Source organism: Mytilus edulis, chromosome 4 (genome assembly GCF_963676685.1).
Source record: "Mytilus edulis chromosome 4, xbMytEdul2.2, whole genome shotgun sequence".
NCBI classification, from domain to species: domain Eukaryota; kingdom Metazoa; phylum Mollusca; class Bivalvia; order Mytilida; family Mytilidae; genus Mytilus; species Mytilus edulis.
In genome coordinates, this window is record NC_092347.1 from 94883077 (window position 1) to 94904174 (window position 21098).

General features: G+C 33.1%; 1 protein-coding gene across 2 annotated transcripts; it reads left to right on the top strand.

Annotated features, from left to right (window-relative positions):
* Positions 1-4450: 4450 nt before the first annotated feature.
* On the top strand, positions 4451-20929 carry LOC139521108 (baculoviral IAP repeat-containing protein 7-B-like). Of its 2 annotated transcripts, none has more exons than XM_071314389.1 (6): positions 4451-4509; positions 8566-9161; positions 14066-14220; positions 17034-17055; positions 18375-18530; positions 19439-20929. In XM_071314389.1, the coding sequence occupies exons 2-6, from the start codon at positions 8591-8593 to the stop codon at positions 19630-19632; spliced, it is 1098 nt and encodes a 365-aa protein (XP_071170490.1). In that variant the 5' UTR covers positions 4451-4509; positions 8566-8590; the 3' UTR covers positions 19633-20929. The 2 variants fall into 2 exon arrangements, with proteins under 2 accessions (XP_071170490.1, XP_071170488.1); XM_071314387.1 differs by having other exon boundaries at positions 4489-4558.
* Positions 20930-21098: the final 169 nt, after the last annotated feature.

Consider the following 21098-nt stretch of genomic DNA (forward strand, 5'->3'; position numbering starts at 1 on the left):
TGAGTAGAGGACATGTGGTGAATTTGAGAATGAAGACGAGTTGATGGATTGACAGCAAAACTGTTTTTACTATCTCCTATTGAACTGTTACTTATGTCATTAGAAACATAAGATTTTGTGATAAGCTCTGGTACATTTTTATTACTAGATGTGTTTATCTGTACCTTTCCTTGAGTAGAGGACATGTGGTGAATTTGAGAATGAAGATGAGTTGATGGATTGACAGCAAAACTGTTTTTACTATCTCCTATTGAACTGTTACTTATGTCATTAGAAACATAAGATTTTGTGATAAGCTCTGGTACAATTTTATTACAAGATGTGTTTATCTGTACATACCTTTCCTTGAGTAGAGGACATGTGGTGAATTTGAAAATGAAGATGAGTTGATGGATTGACAGCAATACTGTTACTACTATCAAAGGGAGATAATTGTGTTGCAACCGCAGATCTAGGATAAATCATTTGTGAATGCTGGGCTTGCATGTGACTATTTGGTGTGATATTTTGTAAAGGTGCCAGTTGAGTTCTGCCTGGTTGTCTAAACATATAAGGTGGTGGAGCTGGAACTGACTGCTGGAATAAAGGATGGACTGGTGGTCGTATCAAATGGTTTTGCACTGAAAATGGAAAAGGTTGTACAACATGTTGAGAGTGTATTGTATATACAGGGCCTTGTTGGTTCATATGTGGTGTGCCTTGCAGGTTGACTAGGTTTCGACTTTGTTGCCTAAGCGTTAAGAATTGATTATCTAGGTGTTGCAGTATTAAATTTTACATTTCACGTTCAAGGTCTCTGATTCTGTTATCTAGTTGTGAACAATGACAATTAGAACAGTTTAATAGCATTGTTTGATGATGGGGTCTGTCTATAACTATGATGGTCAGGTCCATTTTGGTGGTAATCAGTTTGACCGAGTTGCGACAGTTTTATGTTTCTAATTAAGTTATTATTATCTAGTACGGTGTTCTCTAGAGCAGCAATATGTGCTTCAGCTACGGCAAGTTTGGATTTTAAATCATCTTGCTTCAAGATCTTTTGTTTCTTTGGTACAGTTTGTTTAGGTATTTTTATGGAGTTATTATCTAAATGAGTATTTTGAAACTGTAATATTGGAGAAGAGTTGTTTCTAAGAGCTCCTATATTAGTTAATTGTTGAGCAATATGAAATTGTTTGCCTGTATGGTCTTGTTGCGCGTCATTGGAAGTCCCACATTGAGAGTCTGATTTTGGAGATTTTTCAAGTTTTCTGTTAATCTGAACTGATTTCACCAAAGTATCTGGGGAGCATGAGGAACCAGTAAATTGAACCGTGTTTCCAGCATCTGTTTCTATTTCTGAGATGGATAGGTCATTTAATAGCAAGTTACACTGTGTGCATTTGAATTGTTCCAATTCATCAATACTCATAGATTTGTATTGATCAGAAGTGACGTTTTGCAAGTAATACACATGTTAAAGTCGTAGTCGATTATGTTCTCAGAGCAACTAGCACAATTTTTGAGAGATTGGGTAGAATCTGTTGATATTATGGCCTCATTTGATGCCGAATTTTGAGCTATGTTTAAATTGGTCAAGAGAGGATCATTTTCATCTCTACTGGATGTAGGTACATTTGCTGAATGGGAAGTTGAAATTTTATCAGATTGTATCCAAATGTTAGAGTCCTGATCAGACAGGAAAGATTTACATGAATCCTGTATGACTGTGTTCATTTTGTTTAATAAATCTACAGATGGTAAACATGAATCCTGTATGACTGTGTTCATTTTGTTTAATAAATCTACAGATGGTAATGTACATTTTTGTACTTAAAATTTCATATAGGTCATTCTTAATAAAGTCCTTAATCTCTCTACCATTTGCTTCAACAGAGAATGCAGTTTTGTATAAATTGATTCTGTAAGCTTTTCTCCTACCAACCTTATCATTTGTGATTGGTTTAATATTGAGTGATTCTTCAACTATAAGATTGTTTTGTCCCTTTTGAAATGAGATATAGCTGTTAGTCTACTTGACTTTTCATAGATTGCAGGAGTATGTTTATGAAACATCAGAAACGCAGCAGGAGAGAATTTCATAACAAGGGTTCCTCTTTTGAATCCAGCCTTTACATTGAGCTGTTCAGTAGCATCAATCCTCTTTTGGGCTGCTTTGGTTGGATTAAGTGAGTAATTGGTTACAGTTGATTTCCCTTGATTTAATCTATTTGGAGTAAATTGACTAGATAGTTGCAAAAGAGGGACGAAAGATACCAAAGGGACAGTCAAACTCATAAATCTAAAACAAACTGACAACGCCATGGCTAAAAACGAAAAAGACAAACAGAAAAACAATAGTACACATGACACAACATAGAAAACTTAAGAATAAACAACAAACGTTCCCTGTTTTTCTGTCGTGCTTTGTGTTTTGCAACTGCTAGACTTGGTGTATATCTATATGGAGATATTTTCTCTCTGTGTGATCATCTTAGGGAAGACATTCTAGATTCAGGTGACAGCAAAGCAGTCTTTACTATTCTGAAGTTATCAAAACTTGACAAATTTATTTACTGAAGTTCCTTTCCTTTCTCTAATAACTCTGGATATTTTTTTATTATTTTTTTTTTTGGACAGCAAAGCAGTCTTTACTATTCTGAAGCCAATTTAAGTTGACAGATTTATTTACTGAAGTTCCTTTTCTTTCTCAATAACTCTGGATAAATTTTGGACAGCAAAGCAGTCTTTCCTATTCTAAAGCTAATATAGCTTGACAAATTTGTTTACTTAGTTGCTTTCCTTTCTCTAAAAATTCTGGGCAGATTTTGGGCAGCAAAACAGTTTTTACTATCCTTGACTTTTGACTAACATATATAATTTAAATTTGTAGATGTATCTTTTGGTGCACAGATGACATAAAGTATGTAAGCTATGTGTAAGATATGTTGATCTCTATGGACAGCAAAACTGTTTTTACTATCTTGATGAAAAAACTGTTGAATTAGGTTATATGATGATTATAGTATAGATTATAGATAGGGCTATGACATGAATAGGATGATCTCTAGTGAATTGTTCTTAGCGGAAAGCCAAACTTTTTCTACTATTGTGTGATATTTAGTAACTGGTGTTGTGTATGATGATAGTACAATGAAGTAATATTACAGAAGCTGAATTTGTCTGATGTACAGGAGTGGACAGCAAAACTGTTTTTACTATGCAAGTTTTCTGGACGAAACTCTGTTATTTATATTGTGCAAAAGTTAGTAGTATATAACTATAATGATGAAGCTGTGTCAGGGAGATCTTAGTATGTTGTTGTATACAATGGGATGAGGTAGACAATATTTTATTTTCCTTATTTATAAGACTGTATCAGGTTCACTTGGATTGTATAGCAATTAGGCATCAATTAGCCTCCGGGTGCGGGAATTTCTCGCTACATTGAAGACCTGTTGGTGACCCTCTGCTGCTGTTTTTTTATTTGGTCGGGTTGTTGTCTCTTTGACACATTCCCCATTTCCATTCTCAATTTTATCAAAACAGTTTTTACTACTTTTACTAAAAGTTATTCCTTTTTTTTTTAATTTCAGAATATCTTGGATTGAGTAATATTAGTTGGAGTTAAAGCTGCACCCTGAACTTATTGATTGTATTGATGTTAATTCAGTTTGACAATAGGAAAATCTGTATGAGCAGCAAACTGACACTGTGTTTTTACAACTCAGTTTTCAGATTTTTAGTTTTTGGACTTTCTGTGCCTATGGCGATGCTTTTTTGATTTAGTGAAACAGTCAAACACCATCTGTCTGCCAATGCGTTGATACCAGAGTTTCTCAAGCAATGGGTTGGGGTGTTCACCATCCACGTAAACGTGCTTGAAGTTGTAATGGTTAAGAGCCTTTGCTCTTTGTCCCTTGTGTCCTTTGGTTGGGCGGGTTAAGTCCAATGAGAATCGCGGTGATCTGGCGTTATCTGAGCCTGAGGTATTAAGCTGACGGATTACACTGTTTATAGAATCAATTTGTTTTGAAAGTTTGAATGATGTCGTCTTCATAAAAAGAATGTGGTTCAGGGTGTTTTTACAGTGGCGGATCCAGAAATTTTCATAAGTGGGGGCCCACTGTCTGACCTAAGAGGGGGCCAGCTCCAGTCACGCTTCAGTGATTCCCTATATAAGCAACCAAATTTTTTCCCAAAAAGGGGGGCCCAGGCCCTGCCCCCCTCTAAATCCGCCTCTGATTTTTGTGAAGCGTTGTATTCCACTAATGAGTAATGAGGGATTTCGAGCAAAGTAACTCTTGAAGTGTTTTTCGTGTTTTTCTTTCTGGACACTTTTATGGCTAAAATGATATCCTCAAGTTTGTCTTTTATGTATTTGATTATATAATTTTATCACAAAATAGTGTATTTGTCGCTTCTCGTCGCTTTTTGACGTTTCGTGTCGCTAATTAGTGAGACCGTTATGGTCCGAATGTGTTATCTAGGCCGAGTTTGTACTCTGTAATCCGGTATGCACTAAACAAGGTAAACGAAACTGTAAATAGCGGTTTACAAACACTGTAAATTTAACTAGGTAAACTGATTATAACTGTTAACCGTACGCTGCAGTTCTTATAAGGACTCTTTTCGAAAATCTTGATATCTGTAATTTGTTAATGGACTGGGGTTACTGAAAATTGCATTCTTAGCCTATCCCATTTTAAAGGGCACTTATTTTGGTTTGTTTCCGTCCATTGGAAGTTCGATTATTTATAGTATGGTTATCCATATAGATAGTCTATCTTTTCTTTGATAAAAGCAAGTGCTTGTGCTTTCAAACAAAAAAGTTATGTTAGGAATTTTTGACAGATCTGAGTCACTGACCTGTAACAGCCTATAATATCATGTGACAGTTGTTTATATATATAGAAAAAATATGAATTGAAATTGACCAGCCGAGCAAATATTAACCTGAAATTAGTTTTTTATGTTCGAAGTCTTGATTGTAGAGAGATTGTTAAATGATCAATCGTTGCTAACGTTTATACTGTCATCTCCAGCAGCCGCCCAATGTCATAGCATTGTCTCCAAAAAGGCTGCCTAATGACTAATACCATCCAAGAAATTCTATAACAACACACATATTTCGATCAGTTTTTGACAGATTTAGGCCTATTTAATAACCAAACGCAATGTCAGAAAAAAAAGTTTGGCAAATATAAACGCACGGAGGAAGCCATAATACTCTTTTGAACAATTAATACATTTATTATATAGTGTCCAAACTGGAAATTTGTTTGAATATAATTAAGAAGCGGTCAAATATTGAAGCAGCAAAGTTGAAAAGAGCGATGAAGATAGGGGTCATAGCGTTAATATGGTTTTAAATAAATGCTCAAACATCAAATCTCAAATAGACGCTTTAGTAAACTCCATCAGATTGCTTAAAAAGCAGTTAAGTGAAAATAATTTAGACAAAACAAATGTTAAAAAGTTGTGCGCTTTGAAAGAGGACATAACCGTTCAATGAAAAATAATCTGATCTTCACTTGTCTCGGATTCGAAAGAGATGAGGCTACCGAACTTAAGGTCTGTGACTTCATCTGTAAAGAACTCGGAATAAGTGACCCCATCCAATTTGGAAATTTACACATATTTGGCAAGAGGGATAGAACCAGACATCGGCCGATTGTAGCAAGATTTATTGCCAGGCGAGATCTTGAATTGGTGCTAAAAAAACTCATATCGGCTCAAGAGAATGAGTTATGGAATTAAAGAGCAATTCCCAGAAGAAATCAAAGATGGAATCTTCTATAAATTAAAAAAAAAAAGAAGCTGCCTGCCTGGTCTGTTTGAAAAGGGTAGACCCTGACCTTTTATTTAAATGTGTCCTTAGACATTGTTAGATGCTTTTAATGAAATTGAATCAGAGTATCTACAGTTAGAACACAATAACCTTTAGGATTTCCAGAAAAAAAATCTGCAAAAAACTTTTAAAATAACATCTTAATTGCCTATAAATTACCCAATCAATATCCAGGGAAAAAAATGAGCATGATATAAATAAAAGTTTCCAGGAAAATATCCTCTGTGAATAAATATTTACAGACAACATCAACTACCTTTGATTGATTGATTGTTGGTTGCTTAATGTCCAGTGGCAAATATTTCATGCATGTTCAAAATATTTCATGCAAATATTTCATGCATGTTCAAAACTTCCTTCGAAAATTTCAGATAGATAATATTTCTCACATAATGTTTATAAGTAATAATATGAGTTAAAAAAAAGCTTGTTAGAGATTTAAGTCCAAATAATTATGATGTCTGGCATTGTTTTCAACAAATATTCAATTTATAGATGAATGATTGCATCAAAGGTATTAACCTTTCTACTTAAAAAAGTTAAAAGAAGCAAAAGGTTATTTTGTTGAACTTTACCTGTAATTTGATAAAATCTAAACCTGTATGTTTAAAGTTAAATGGTAAAACTACAAAATCACAGAATTTCTTCTTAAATGAGTGATTTATAAAATATCTATTCTGGTAATTCCCCTGACTGTTTATGTATGTATCATGAAATTTTAGATCTTTCAGTATTAATTTCCTGTCTATTGATCTACCTAATTCTTTTTATAATTACCCAATAACCCAAAATTCACCGGATAAACCTATAATGAATAAAAGATCTGTTTCAACGTGGAAAACTTCTTAACGTTCAGGCCATTTGAAAAGGATAAGAACTATATCTACCTGCACATTTTAAGAAAAATCTATGTATCTGAAATTGGATATTAGATGATTTTAACACAAATGTAAGAACATTTTTGCCGATCTTATATACATGTATGTGCTTTCTATATAAATGTTCACCTGTTTTGGAAGAATTCAATCAGTAATATTTATGTTAAAACAAACATGTTAAAAGAGGTAAATGCATTATATTTTAAATTTTCAATTATAGTTCATCTAACCAAAGGTGTATGCCAAATTTAACCATTTATTAAATATCAGATTTCAAATCACCATGCTTTACGGTATGAGAGAGTTTCAGATTGATGGCACATCAACTTCCAGTTAACAAATATTTATAAACATGACATATTATTCTAAATTTCTAACACATATATAGATATTGGTCATTTATGATATTTATGTTGCATTTTTCTACAGATCTATATATGAATAAGAGCTTCCTGAAATTTCAATCAGGATTCATGTGAACTTGCTTAACTGTAAGGCCAAAAATAAAATATTGTTTGTTTCCCCTCACCCGACCGACCCGGTAAAATCACCACGACCCGAATATTTTTTTTGCTATGTGTTATTGGTGATATCTTTCCGATGCTGTAGTCAACGAGCATTTTAAATCAAGGTACTTTTGCATTGAAACGTCTACATGATTTGAAATCAAGGAAAACAAACAAAATGCTTTGCCACACGATTTGTTTGTGTGCAATGGTGATCTTTTTTGAAAATAAAAAAAAATGAAGCATCTTTCAACCCGCTGAGTGCATCTTGATTTGCTTTGTGTCTTACCTCTGTTCCTGTTTAAAGGATAAAATCTTAAAGACTTTGAGTAAAAATGGTCTGACTCGTGCTTTAAAATCTATCTACTTTGTCTTTGAACAGGTTGGGCACAAGTCAGAAAATGTGGGATAGTCATGTTTTCCCTGCTTTCAGGGAACGTCCCTGTTTTCTGGTGTAAAAAAAAACCAATTTATGGCATGAAAATTACAAAAGGGCACTTTTTAACGTTATAACTGCATCAGTAGAATTCGTAAATACTTATTAAAAGTATTTTAGGAAATACAAAACATGAATATAAAGTGAAGCCTTGTTTCTTCTAGAACTTGAAAAAACATACAAATCTTTGTTAAGGAATCAATTGACCAAGCTGCATGATCCAGGTGTAACTGAACATAACTGAATTATGTTCACTTCTATTGAAAATTTTTATTCATTGAATTTTAATTCCCAAGTGATTAACATACATGTATCTTTTTGTCATCTCATAATTGATGATCAAGGTATGAATTGGTGAACAAAGGAATTGTTTTGTTGTGAGTTATGCATCAAATTAGACTTGAAATAAGCTTGATTTTTTAACTAAAAAAACACTTGCTATCATTAAGCATTGTTATCACAAGTAGAATGTACGCTTTTGTAGATTTCATTACATTAAATGAATAGGAAAAAAAAAGAAGGTCCATGTATACTGTCAGTATACATGGACCTTCTTTTTTTAACTGTTTTTTTAACACTGGTCAGAGAACTGTGGTGTACAGTAGAATTAGAATACAGGGAATACCCCACTTTTCTTGACTTGAGCCTTACCTGTTGAATTTTGTACAAATTCAATATAGAAAACCATATCAAAGAATAAAATAAAATAATTTGCCTACCTACCTACCCATACCCTAACAACCTCAGTCGGGATATATTTAAGATTTAAAGATATTTTTAATGTTGGCCTAATGTGTTTTAATAATTTTTTTCAACTTCATGTTTTCCTAATACTTAAAGTGTCAGATGGTTTCATTAGTAAGTGCATGGTCATTGGGTAGTTACTAATCTAAGATTCCCTTATTTTAATTTCAGGTTAAGATAATGTAGAGTTTTAAAGATGGATTATATACCAGAAAGCCCATATGAGCGTATGCGACCTTTGAGAGAGGACTTCAATTTACGACTCAATACATTTTCTAACTTTCCTCGTAACAGCCCTGTTAAACCTCTTGACCTTGTTAGGGACTATTTCTATTACATTGGAATAGAAGACAAATGTCAGTGTACACATTGTGGAGGTGTACTTGGTGGATGGATGCCTGGTGATGACGTTCATAGGGAACACAGAAAACATTTTCCTGACTGTCCTTATATGCAACAGTGCTTACAAACTCCGCATCCAATAATTTCTTTACAACCGTTAAATCAAAGTGATGTTTCACAGGAATATAATTCTGGACAAAGTCATGGACATAATTTTGGACATCAGCATCAGTCAAGTTCTGGTGCTCCAGTTGCAATGGAAACCACAGTTTCACAAGAAACCCCTGCTGATAAGCCAGGTGTTACAAGACCTAAGTATAGAGAATATTCATTAGAGCAGACAAGATTATCTTCATATACTGGCTGGCCATCACAAATGAAGCAAAAACCAGAAAATCTTTCCAAAGCTGGATTCTTTTATTTGGGTAATTACATATAGATGGACATGCTTTAAATTACTAGCACAAGAAGGGTTGGCAAAAACTAGGTATTTTAAGTGTTACCCAGCTCAGTGTGAAATACTGGGGACACCTGGGTTTTATGTGTTATACTGAGCAATATTAGATATACATGTATATGAAATGCTAGTTTGATTCTTCAAGTTCAGTTATTAACAAATGTAATATATATATATGTAGGACTCTAAAGTGCGATGGTACTCTAAAGTGCGATGGTCACGCTAAAGTGCGATGGTCTACGCTAAAGTACGATGGTGTCTCACACTAAAGTGCGATGGTTGTTTGTTCGCTAAAGTACGATGGTATGGCACGCTTTACGATGGAACAAAAGAGAAAGGTTCAAGGGCACTAATATCAAAAACAAGTCCTTTTGCAAAATCTAGTTTGCAATGATTTAACATATAATGCGATAGGCTTTTACTTTACCGGTAGTCTTATGTGACTGTTTCTAAATTTAGAAGACTGACCTAGTAATCATTGCTAAAAAGGTTATTTAGGTGTCACAAAATACTATATTTCATTTAAATGATTTTTTAACAATTTCAATCTAATTAAAAACCGATCTCTCATCGCTCCTGTTTCTGATATGTCGCGTGGGAGATCTAACGAAACCGGCTTTGAGGTCACATGTGAGTGAACTAAAAGTTATGAATTTATAAAGATATGCAAATGAGTTGACGACCTATTAATAAGCCAATCAAAAAAGTTTATGAATTATTTTGACTGACGATTTCGTCGTAAATAAAATGAGTTACATCCCGTTGCCTTACGTTTAACTTCCAAGATCGTGGAAGACTCAATTTCATTGGTCGAAAAAGACACACCTACGAGGTCACTCACATGTGACCTCAAAGCGGGTTTCGTTAGATCTCCCACGCGACATATCAGAAACAGAAGCGATGAGAGATCGGTTTTTAATTAGATTGTAACAATTCGGGCGTATTGGATTGACTGTTGGTTGCTTATTAAATAATTGGTGTAGCTTGCCGTTTACGCAGCCTATTAATGTGAACATCCCCTTGTCAGTTGCAAATACAAAATTCGGTCATTGTCGGAATAAATTAAATTTATTTGTACAAGCTTTGATTTAAATACGACAGAAGGGGGTTGTTGTTCGAGCTTTCCACTTTTTCGTAGCGAGTGTTATGTTTTAAGGGCATCCGATACAGTTTCTCGATATAATGTCATTTTTATAATTTTGAAATATGTTGTAGGCCTTGGCGAGTTATAAAATAAAACACAAAATAAAACATAGGTCACCGTGCTTGTTTTTGAGAAAATTGAGGCTGAAAATTGGGGATTTGTGCAATTTTGTAAAAAAATTAGGCAATGTTATAAAATTTTTGGATTAGATATTCTTCGTCGTAAATTATTAAGATCGGGTTCAATCTGAAGCTGTGATAAATGGCAATAAAGAAAAAAATAAAATACTACACGAATAACTATAAAATTATTCAAGTCTTGCTTGACATTGCGGACCAGATGCTCAAAGTGGTATTTTTCTAAACCTAAAAAAATGGAAAAAAAACTGTTTCTGAAAATGTCATTTTTATCATTTTTCTGCATAAACTGCATTTTGTCATGCTTTCTCCAAATCTCAAATAAAAAATATAGGTCACCGTGCTGGATTCCATGATAATCGCGATTTATCCTAAAAAATTGCGTCACCCCTTTGTAACCTCAACGTTAGCGCTAAAGTGCACGACGTCGCTGGCAGACAATTTCGACGTTATCGCTTCAAATTACCGGCGACATTTTTCAGATGTATAAATATTGCTTGTAAAGCACTATCTATAAATTGGTAACATTGTTTTCGGAAGTAAAATCATGTGAATAACAAATACCTCTCTGTGTTTGTGGTCTAAGTGAGAAACATCTCAAGAAAAGTTATTACGGACTGTTGATAATTTTTACGGCTTTCAAAAGTTAAAGACTCGGCAATTTAGAACATGACATACAGGTACATTTACTGTACACACTCGTATATTATTTCATACAGTATGCTGACCTCTATATGTTGTTCTTTGTTTTGTTTTGTTTGGTGGTTGCTGTTTCATTACACATACTCCTTAATATCCTTTAATTTACGTTTTTATCACTGAGAAAATCCGTTTTTGTTGATACGAATTTTAAAAAAGTAAGCGTCGATTGGACAGTAATCAAATTTGACGCGCATTGCAATTTGAATTAGAATTTACGCTAGGACGTAAAAAATTTCGAATGCGAATTAAACTAATTCGAATTACGTGTGAACTCAGCATTCTCCTGCAAACGGAACTTTTTTTTTTTGTACATAAATTGCAGCACATATATAAATTATGCCGTTACTTTTCTCGTTTGAATTGTTTCACATTGTCATTTCGGAGCCTTTTATAGCTGACTATGCGGTATGGGCTTTGCTCATTGTTGAAGACCGTACGGTGACCTATAGTTGTTAATTTCTGTGTCATGTTTGTCTCTTGTTGAGAGTTGTCTAATTGGCAATTATACCACATCTTCTGTTTTATGTGGTCAGAAAACAGAAGCAAAATCTTACAAAGGAGAATCTTCAATTTGCTAATGGATGCTTTTGTCCAGACAGAGAAACTATATTTTTGAAATTTTTGATTTGGCTAAAAAACGATTGAATTAATAGCGAGAGGACTGGATATATTACGATAAGTTGCGATTAAAATCATTCTCTCATAGCGTAATTTTATTGGTAAATAACTATATATTTTTTCCACCACAGCGCGTACATAAAATACCGCATGTCCATTCCCCTGTCTGTCCTTCCGGACTTCTGGTTAATTAGATTTTTCAAGTGTACCATTCTTGCCAACTTTCTATAAAACTGATATCGTATGGACACGTTCGAAAATCAGTGCATATCAACAATTCTTTAAAAGAGTTATGCCATTTGGAAATATTAATTGTATTGAAAATTGCATTGTATTTTCTGTCATTCCGTCAATTCTCTAATATATCTATAAAAAAAATACAGAAAAAAAAATACAGCTGCGCTTCGAGCGCATGATACGCCCTTCGTCTTATGAAAAAAAACCCAACATAATACGTGTTTTTAAAATAACACGGGGTTGTACGGGAAGTCATGCTAGGTATATCCTGACTCATTCATTATTCTTGCTCAATAGGAAGTTTATATATCACAACATGTTTTATATGATCCCCAAATTGAAGCTCAAGAAAAATTCAAGAACTCAAAAATGAATTAAAGAATCATCACCAAAGTATACAGATCTTAAGAATAATTTAACTAAAAAGTATGTGAAGTTTTATGCAATAATTATAGATAGTTTCTGAGATACGGCGCGACATGTGAACCCCCACCCCCTTTTTGTCATATTAAACTCAATATCTCTAAAGTCAAATTCTGAATCATTCTCAAAAGTATATACAAATTCTTCAGAATTATATAACCAAGAAGTGTGTAAAGTTTTGAGCAATAGTCATAAAACGTTTTCTAGATACAGCGCGAACTGTAAAAAAAAAAAACTGTTCTAGTTAAGAAGTCCTGTAACTCATAAAGTTCACCAAAAATGATACAGATCGTTTGACCATCATGACTGAAAAAAACAACCATGTTCAGTTTAATGATAGTATGCTGTACCATATTTACGACGGACAGACGGACGCGGGCATTTTTATACCATTATGTCCAGTCACAATTTTTACGGGTGTATAAACATATTGTTTGCTATTGCCTTTTGTTAGATAAACTACTTGCAACGTGGAGAAAACTTTGTTCTTTTATAAAAGTTGTATCATTGTTTGTATTAGCGGCATACCATTATTTTTTACATAAATAAATTGAATAAATTGTTTAGAAAGGAAATTGACTTCTTCGTGTACATACATTTTCGGTATTAGTTTTAAAATATCATTGGTTTTCTGTGTTGTAATAAAAAATCGGATCCGGACCAAATCGTGGATGATGAATGATAATAAAATTTTAATTGACATGCATGATATTAGTAACACTAAAAGGGTCAGTCGTCTTGAGATTGCTCACTATCCGATATTTGTTGAAGATCTCAAAGAAACAGTTATGTGTTTTATTTCTTATCAAATGCACTGACTAATATTAATGGCGTAGAAATTAGCATGCGGGAGAAACAGAAATTGGAGCATGGAAATTCCACATTACGTTTCTTATTACGGAAAATGACACGCATTACGTCCCGCAAAAAGTGACGTTTTGCGGGAATTCAAACGCTTAACGTCGCGCCAAGAGTTAACTCCCTTGAAACTGTATCGGATGCCCTTAATACAATGTACACACTGAAGTTTTAATGAACAAGTTATGATTTACGCTTGAAAACGTGTACCTTTATTTTACCGACGTTTATACTCTGCAATAAAATCGACAATATTTTAACGTAAACCAAGGATTTGTATAAACGAAAACATTAATATGCATCTGTTCGCTTCCATTATTTATTTCATCTTCCGGCATGTTCATTTTTAGTTTGTATAAACGACTGTTAACGTCATAATCCAACTACGTTTTGTACGTCTATATTTTCCCGGACCATCGCACTTTAGCGTATGGAAGCATCGTACTTTGGCATAGACCATCGTACTTTAGCGTCCCCATCGCACTTTAGAGTCCTACATATATATATATACAAACAAGATAAAATTATTTAATTAAACATTTAGTTATTGGTTGATTTATTTCAATAATTTTGAGATAATAGGTTGGGGACAAATACTATTTCATAACCTTGTACATATAGTAAAATCAATCATATGAACGAAATAATAACTGTCAAGTTTTTTTCCTTTTCATAGGCAAAGACAATAAAATTAAAAAATATCTTTTGCAACTACTAATGACCATTTATTTTACATTATATTTGTTACGATAGGCCAAGGAGACAAGGTGAAATGTTTTTTTTGTGGAGGTATATTATGGGACTGGGATCCTACCGATGAACCGTACACAGAACACGCCAAGTGGTTCCCTAAGTGTCCATGGCTGTCACTCAGTAAAGGTGATGCTTTTGTAGACAGAGTTCAAAAGGTCAGTTAATAACATAAACATGCCAAGTGGTTCCCTAAGTGTCCATGGCTTTCGCTCAGTAAAGTGGATGCATTTTTAGACAGAGTTCAAAAGGTCATTTATAGTAATAAATATAATTTTTCTCATAATTGGTTGTCGAAATGATATTTAACTAGTCTGGGGCATCAGACTAGTGGCTAATAGAACAGACTTGGTTTTTTTTTTTAGATAAAGATTGCATGAATTACAATCAAAACCTTATGGGACTGACTTTATATCCAAATCTTCCAAGGCTTATCACTACCTTGTTGATACACAAAATATAGTGCATTGATCATAATATTCTATACATCCTATCCATAAACATTTCCAGAAATTTATAGTGTAATATATTCAAAGCACAAAATGATGTTACAATGGTCAAGAAAATTAAATAACTTTTGCAAGGTGCAGGAATCTAATATCTGTTCTAAAAATATAAATTATGTCATTGTTAAATTAATCTTTAAAAATTGAAGTTATCTTCCTTTGGCCTAAGAATTGCTGTTAAATCAACTACAACATTTTACTTCCCAATGTTAAATTGAAGCAATCTTTACTCCAAGTGCTTACAAGCACTTTGATTTAGTTGCTATCTTTTGTTTTTGCCATGTCCATTATTGCAAAAATTTACTTTTGGGGTCCCATTGAAATTAACTATATATATGTTCCGGACCATATGAGTATCTGGACCATACGCGTATTTGGACCATATAGGTATTTTACAAATATGTATAAGAAACGTTGAAATTATACAATAAACTTTACCATAAAAAAACACAACCTTGGTAACATGAAAATAGATTAATTTTATAATTCAAAGGTTACATGATTATACATAAACACTACATATTGAAGCCACAGTTACACGAGTTAGTTATCATCACTTATTGTGTTCTTGCAAATAGTTTTAGGATGGCATTTGCTACCACACGGTACCATTGCTTTTCTGCATTTGCACGTTCTAGTGGTGCATGAACCTTTGCAATTACACCGTTTGCTAGCAAGGGAAAAGCTAGCCTTCTTAGCAGCTGCGTGCAGAGATATTGAGGTTGTGGACCACTCTGATGTGTCTACGGTGTTATGCAGAAGTTCTAGATCACCAATATCATAATAAGATTGCAATATACCATATTGACAGGACAACTTAAATAAAGTTTGGTCTTTGCCGGTGACGCCATCTACTTTGCATAATAAACGTGGAAAATCACCAGACGCCCTATCAACTACCGGTATACGCACAGTAACAAAACAGCCTTTTACGATATGGGCATTCGATTTTGTCATCTTCTTATTGTACTTACGCATGGTGTTTTGAACAGAGTGTTTATAATTTTTCTCCACTATTTTGCCTTATTTTGTCAATGTCGTGCTGTGAATCATTGTCCGTCTGTAGGTCTATGTCGGTCTGTGAGTCATTGTCCGTCTGTAAGTCTATGTCGGTCTGTGAGTCAATGTCGGTCTGTGAATCGTTGTCCGTCTGTGAGTCTATGTCGGTCTGTGAATCGTTGTCTGTCTGTGAATCAATGTCGGTCTGTGAACCGTTGTCCGTCTGTGAGTCTATGTCTGTTGGTATATCCTCGCTTATAAACATTTCAATTGCTTCTTCGTTGATAAATTCGTCAGTTGCGTTAGTTCCTACAAATACCCCATCGTTTGCCTTTTGACCAAAGACCGCCTCATATGGGGTTACCTTTATACTTGAATGATGTTGCGTGTTCAAAGAGTACTGCACTTAAACCTAAAACGGCACAAGTTACAAGTTGGAATCCTTTGTCTTTGACATATTGCCGAAATCTGGGTGTATCTGTTTTCTGTCCGTCTTTAGTGTCAATTATAAGACTCTTTATCCTTTAACCTTTTCATCAGTTAGTAAAACAGTTGACTTCCTTTGTAAAAGTTCATTCAGAAATATTTGAAAGTTATCTTCCCAAGACGACATATTGCCATTCACTTGTAACAATAAATCGGTAATGACCATAGGACTGGTATAAAATGTGTTTACTATAGTATTGACCAGTGAGTAAAATTTACTATATGAAACTGTTTATTTTTATTAAGATAATTGTTTAATTAATTAATTAATCGACCTTTGATAGCGTCTTCTCAATGACGTGACAACTAGAAGGATCATACCTTATTAAAAGTAAAGTCTTAACAGTAAACGTGTTAATTACCCCGACCATACGCGTATGGTCCAAATACTCATATGGTCCGTAACATATACATGTAGGTTGTGGAACCCCTAAAGTAAAAGAAAGCACTCTTAATTAGGGGTCCCAAATTTATTATCACAAATAATAAAGAAAAGTGCAGTTAACTTATTTTACTATACATGCTACATGTATATAAATAAGTAATTCATTTTACTATATATGTAAGTGATTTATCAAACCCATTACTTCTCATATACTGTAACTTCAGAAATTATTGTGAAAAATGCGACAGAGTTATAATCGCTATAATTTAAACTCTCATTATTAGAATTAAACAGGATTTTCTCAATGTCGCAAAAATGAAAATTACATTTTAGTCTTAAAAGACTATACATATGTGGAGTTTGTGACAAGTAACATAAAGATAATCTGAATCTCTGTAACATGTTATATATACTTCTACAGTTGTACATACATTTAAGTTTTTGTTAAATACATGTATCATTAATTTGTATCATAATTACACTTTTAATACAACCAAAAGAAGAAAGTTGATAACACACATTTAATCTCAGTGGCAGCAAAATTATTAAAATCATGTTTAATACTGAGATTACATATTATGATGTTTCTTTACAGGACTTGATGACAATGAATATAGGTATGTTCACTATATATGTATTTAAGTAAAAATATTTTGATATTACTTGAAATTAATTACTGCTTTGAAGCCTTGTTGATTGTTTTATGTTATATGGTTCTTTTAAAGAATACTTTGCCCACATTATGTTTATCAGTTAGATTTTTATAAAGTTGACATTTTCAACGTTTACTGTTAATAATTCATTTGCAGTATTCCCAAATGGACTTTTTTAGAAGCATTGTGAATGAAGTTATTTTCAAAAGCTTTGGCTATCATATGATTAATCAATTGAAAATTTTGCAAAAACTTTTGCAAAAATGATTCAGTGATTTATTTATTTATATTCTGTGGGGAGTTTTCAAAACTATCCATTTTATGACTACATTCTGAAGAAAAACTGATTAGTCCAGTAATATTTTTGTGTTCTATACCCAGCTATACTCTCACATTTATAATACTGGAGTACTGGATGATATCCCTTGTTTATAGTGATCAGTTGTATCCATTTGTTAATTTAAATGTTAAATGTTAAATATCACCGTATTTTTTAGTGGAGTGGTAAGGAAAGCTTATCAATTTTTTAACCTTTATAAGAGAGAATATAAATTATCAGAAGAAAAGGGGTAGGGATCTTTACCCTTGGCTAGCAAAGATGCTCTAAATGTAATAATACAAAATTTGATCTTAAATTCACTGACCTAAAGGTCTAGTATAAAATATTTTCTACTATCATATGTCAAAATTTACCTCATCTGTGCATAAGTCGACCCTTGCTATATATGGTTTCCAAAAAAACACTTAAAGTTGGTAAGTTTTTTCTAGGGGAATAACTAGTATGAAAAATTACTGATGATTTTGAGTATGGTACAATGTAACTGTAGGATAAGTAAATAGTAGATTTTGTCCTGCTGATTATTTTTCCTGTATAGTTTCTCTATATTAAAATAAAGAGATGAGGTATGATTGCAAATGAGAGGATAATCCTCCAAAGTTCAAATAAAGTGGATGAAAGTAATTATATGCAACTTTACAGTTTTCAACAATGAGACTATAACAGGCCCAGACATAAAAAAAAATGAAACAATTCAATTGAGAAAGCTAATGGCTATAGTTTCAGCCAAGATAAAACTCACCAAAATGGTTTAAATTCTTCCTTTTGTCAACTCCCCTCATGGCAGAAATCCCAGAAAAATCTTGAAGATTATAATTAGCAGGTCTGCTGTTCGAAGCTTTATGAATTATGGACAGGTTGGTATAAGATATTATAATAATAAGCACAAATGAATGTGAAAGTTATGTACATTTATAAACTTCCGAGATTATTATTCTATTTATAGCTGAATCTACAGAACAGACAGCTGCTAAGACTGTAGAAGAAACTCAACCCAAAGAAATCCCTGAAGATTCACAACCAAGTACATCTGCACAGGCTGCTGTTAATCCTGACAAGAAATTTACTCCTCAACAACACCTTAATGAAAAAGAACAACTAAGTATGTATGCAGTTATTATTATATAGAATACATTTTTCCTTATCACTGAGTAAATTCAGTTTTTATAACATGTCCTGTCCAAAAGAAAATAGTTAAGGTATGTTGAATGCATCTATTAGAATCTTCTTCGATATTAAATACATTGCCAACATGATGCAAACAACAAACCATTCTAAATGATAAATATTACAATATATATGGAGATGTGGAGATGTGGTATGATTGCCAATGAGACAACTTTCCACCAGAGTTCAAATGAATTAGATTTAAGCAGTTATAGGCAACCATACAACCTTCAACAATGAGAAAACCCATATCATTTTATCAACAGGCCCTTACATAAAAAATATTAAACAATTCATTTGAGAAAACAAACATTAACCAAAGACAACCACTGAAATACAGGCTCCAGGCTGTTGACAGGCACATAAAGAATGTAGCAGGATTAAACATATTTGAAGATGCCAGATATGATTGTTTCAAACATCAGCAGTAAATCCTTCCTTTCTATAAAAGTTTGTACTCTTGATAAATGTAAATTCAGATAATAAGGGGGGGGGGGGGTTATTACTGGAAAAATTGCTACAGGATAGGTTTTGCCAAAAGAATTAATTCTTGTATTTAAATTTTTATTGCATTCTTTGTATGCAGCTTCCCTAATGCATAGTATGATCCCACAATAACATAGGCTTACAAAAATTGATGAATTTACAGTTTGATATTAAAGTCAACACATATTCCTGGCAAACTCACTTAGTTGTATGTGCAGCTGCATTAAAACAGTAACAGTCAAACTCATTCATAGTTGACACTCCAAACTTGTCTCCCTTAGAGATAAATTTAGTGAAATTTTGTGACAAGCTGTGTAAATTGATAAACTCAATCTATGATTGTGTCTTTACTTATAGATGTAACAGACATTATTGCAGAAAACAGAAGAATAAAGGAAGAAAAACAGTGTAAAATATGTATGGACGAAGATGTTAGTGTAGTTTTCTTTCCTTGTGGACATTTGTCTTGCTGTCCTAAATGTGCTGTAGCATTAGACAAATGTCCGATATGTAGAAAAGATATTGAAAAACAAGTGAAAATCTATTGGTAATAAAGTTATGCAGGGTTGCGTTTAATATCGTAACAGCTACATAGGGCTACATAGATTTTTTTATACGACTGCAAAAATTGAAAAATGTTTGGTCGTATATTGGTATTTAGTTGGCGTGGTCGTGGCCCGAAGACATTTGGTTTTCGCACTCTAACTTTAGTAAAAGTAAATAGAAATCTATGAAATTTAAACACAAGGTTTATGACCATAAAAGGAAGGTTGGGATTGATTTTGGGTGTTTTGGTCCCAACAGTTTAGGAATAGGGGCCAAAAAGGGTTCAAATAAGCATTTTTCTTGGTTTTGCACAATAACTTTAGAATATGTTAACAGAAATCTATGAAATTTAACATAAGGTTATGACCACAAAAGGAAGGTTGGGATTGATTTTGGGAGTTTAATTCCCAAACAGTTTAGGAATTAGGGGCCAAAAGCAGGTCTCAAAATAAGCATTTTTCTTGGTTTTTGCACAATAACTTTAGTATAAGTTAATAGAAAACTATGAAATTTTAACACAAGGTTTATGACCACAAAAGGAAGGTTTGGATTGATTTTGGGAGTTTTGGTCCAAACAAATTAGGGGCCAAAAGGGTCCAAAATTAAACTTTGTTTGATTTCATGAAAAATTGAACTATTGGGGTTCTTTGATATACCGAATCTAACTGTGTATTTAGATTCTCAATTTTTGGTCCTGTTTTCAAATTGGTCTACATTAAGGTCCAAAGGGTCCAAAATTAAACTTAGTTTGATTTTAACAAAAATTGAATTATTGGGGTTCTTTGTTATGCTGAATCTAAACATGTACTTAGTTTTTTTTTATTATGGGCCCAGTTTTCATGTTTGTCCAAATCGGGGTCCAAAATTAAACTTTGTTTGATTTCAACAAAAATTCAATATATGGGGTTCTTCAATATGCTGAATCTAACCATGTATTTAGATTTTTAATATTTAGGATCGGTTATCAAATTGGTTCACATTGAGGTCTAAAGGGTCCAAAATTGAACTTTATGTGATTTCGTCAAAAATTGAATTCTTGGGGTTCTTTGATACGATGAATCTAACCATGTATTTAGATTTTGGATATTGGAATACCACAAAGGAATGGTAAGAATTGTCTTTGGGAGTTATGGCTCAAACAGTTAAGGAATAAGGTGCAAAAAAGGGGGGAAAAGGGTTTCCAGGTTAATGGACAATTATTTAAGTACAAAACCTAATTTAAAAGCAGTGTAAGGTTGGTAATTGAAACTCATTTTGATAGCTCACCTAAACTGCTCTTAAATTATGTAAATTGGAAGTTTGCCAATATAAAATGTTGCATTGGAGTTATCTTTCTTTGTCCAGAATAGTAGTCAAATCAACTTAAATCATGACTGTATGACATTTTATATTTTATGATGTATTTAAATAAGTAGTTATTGTTGAAAACTCCATTAGAAATTTGAATTGAGATCATTTTTGGAATAAGGGA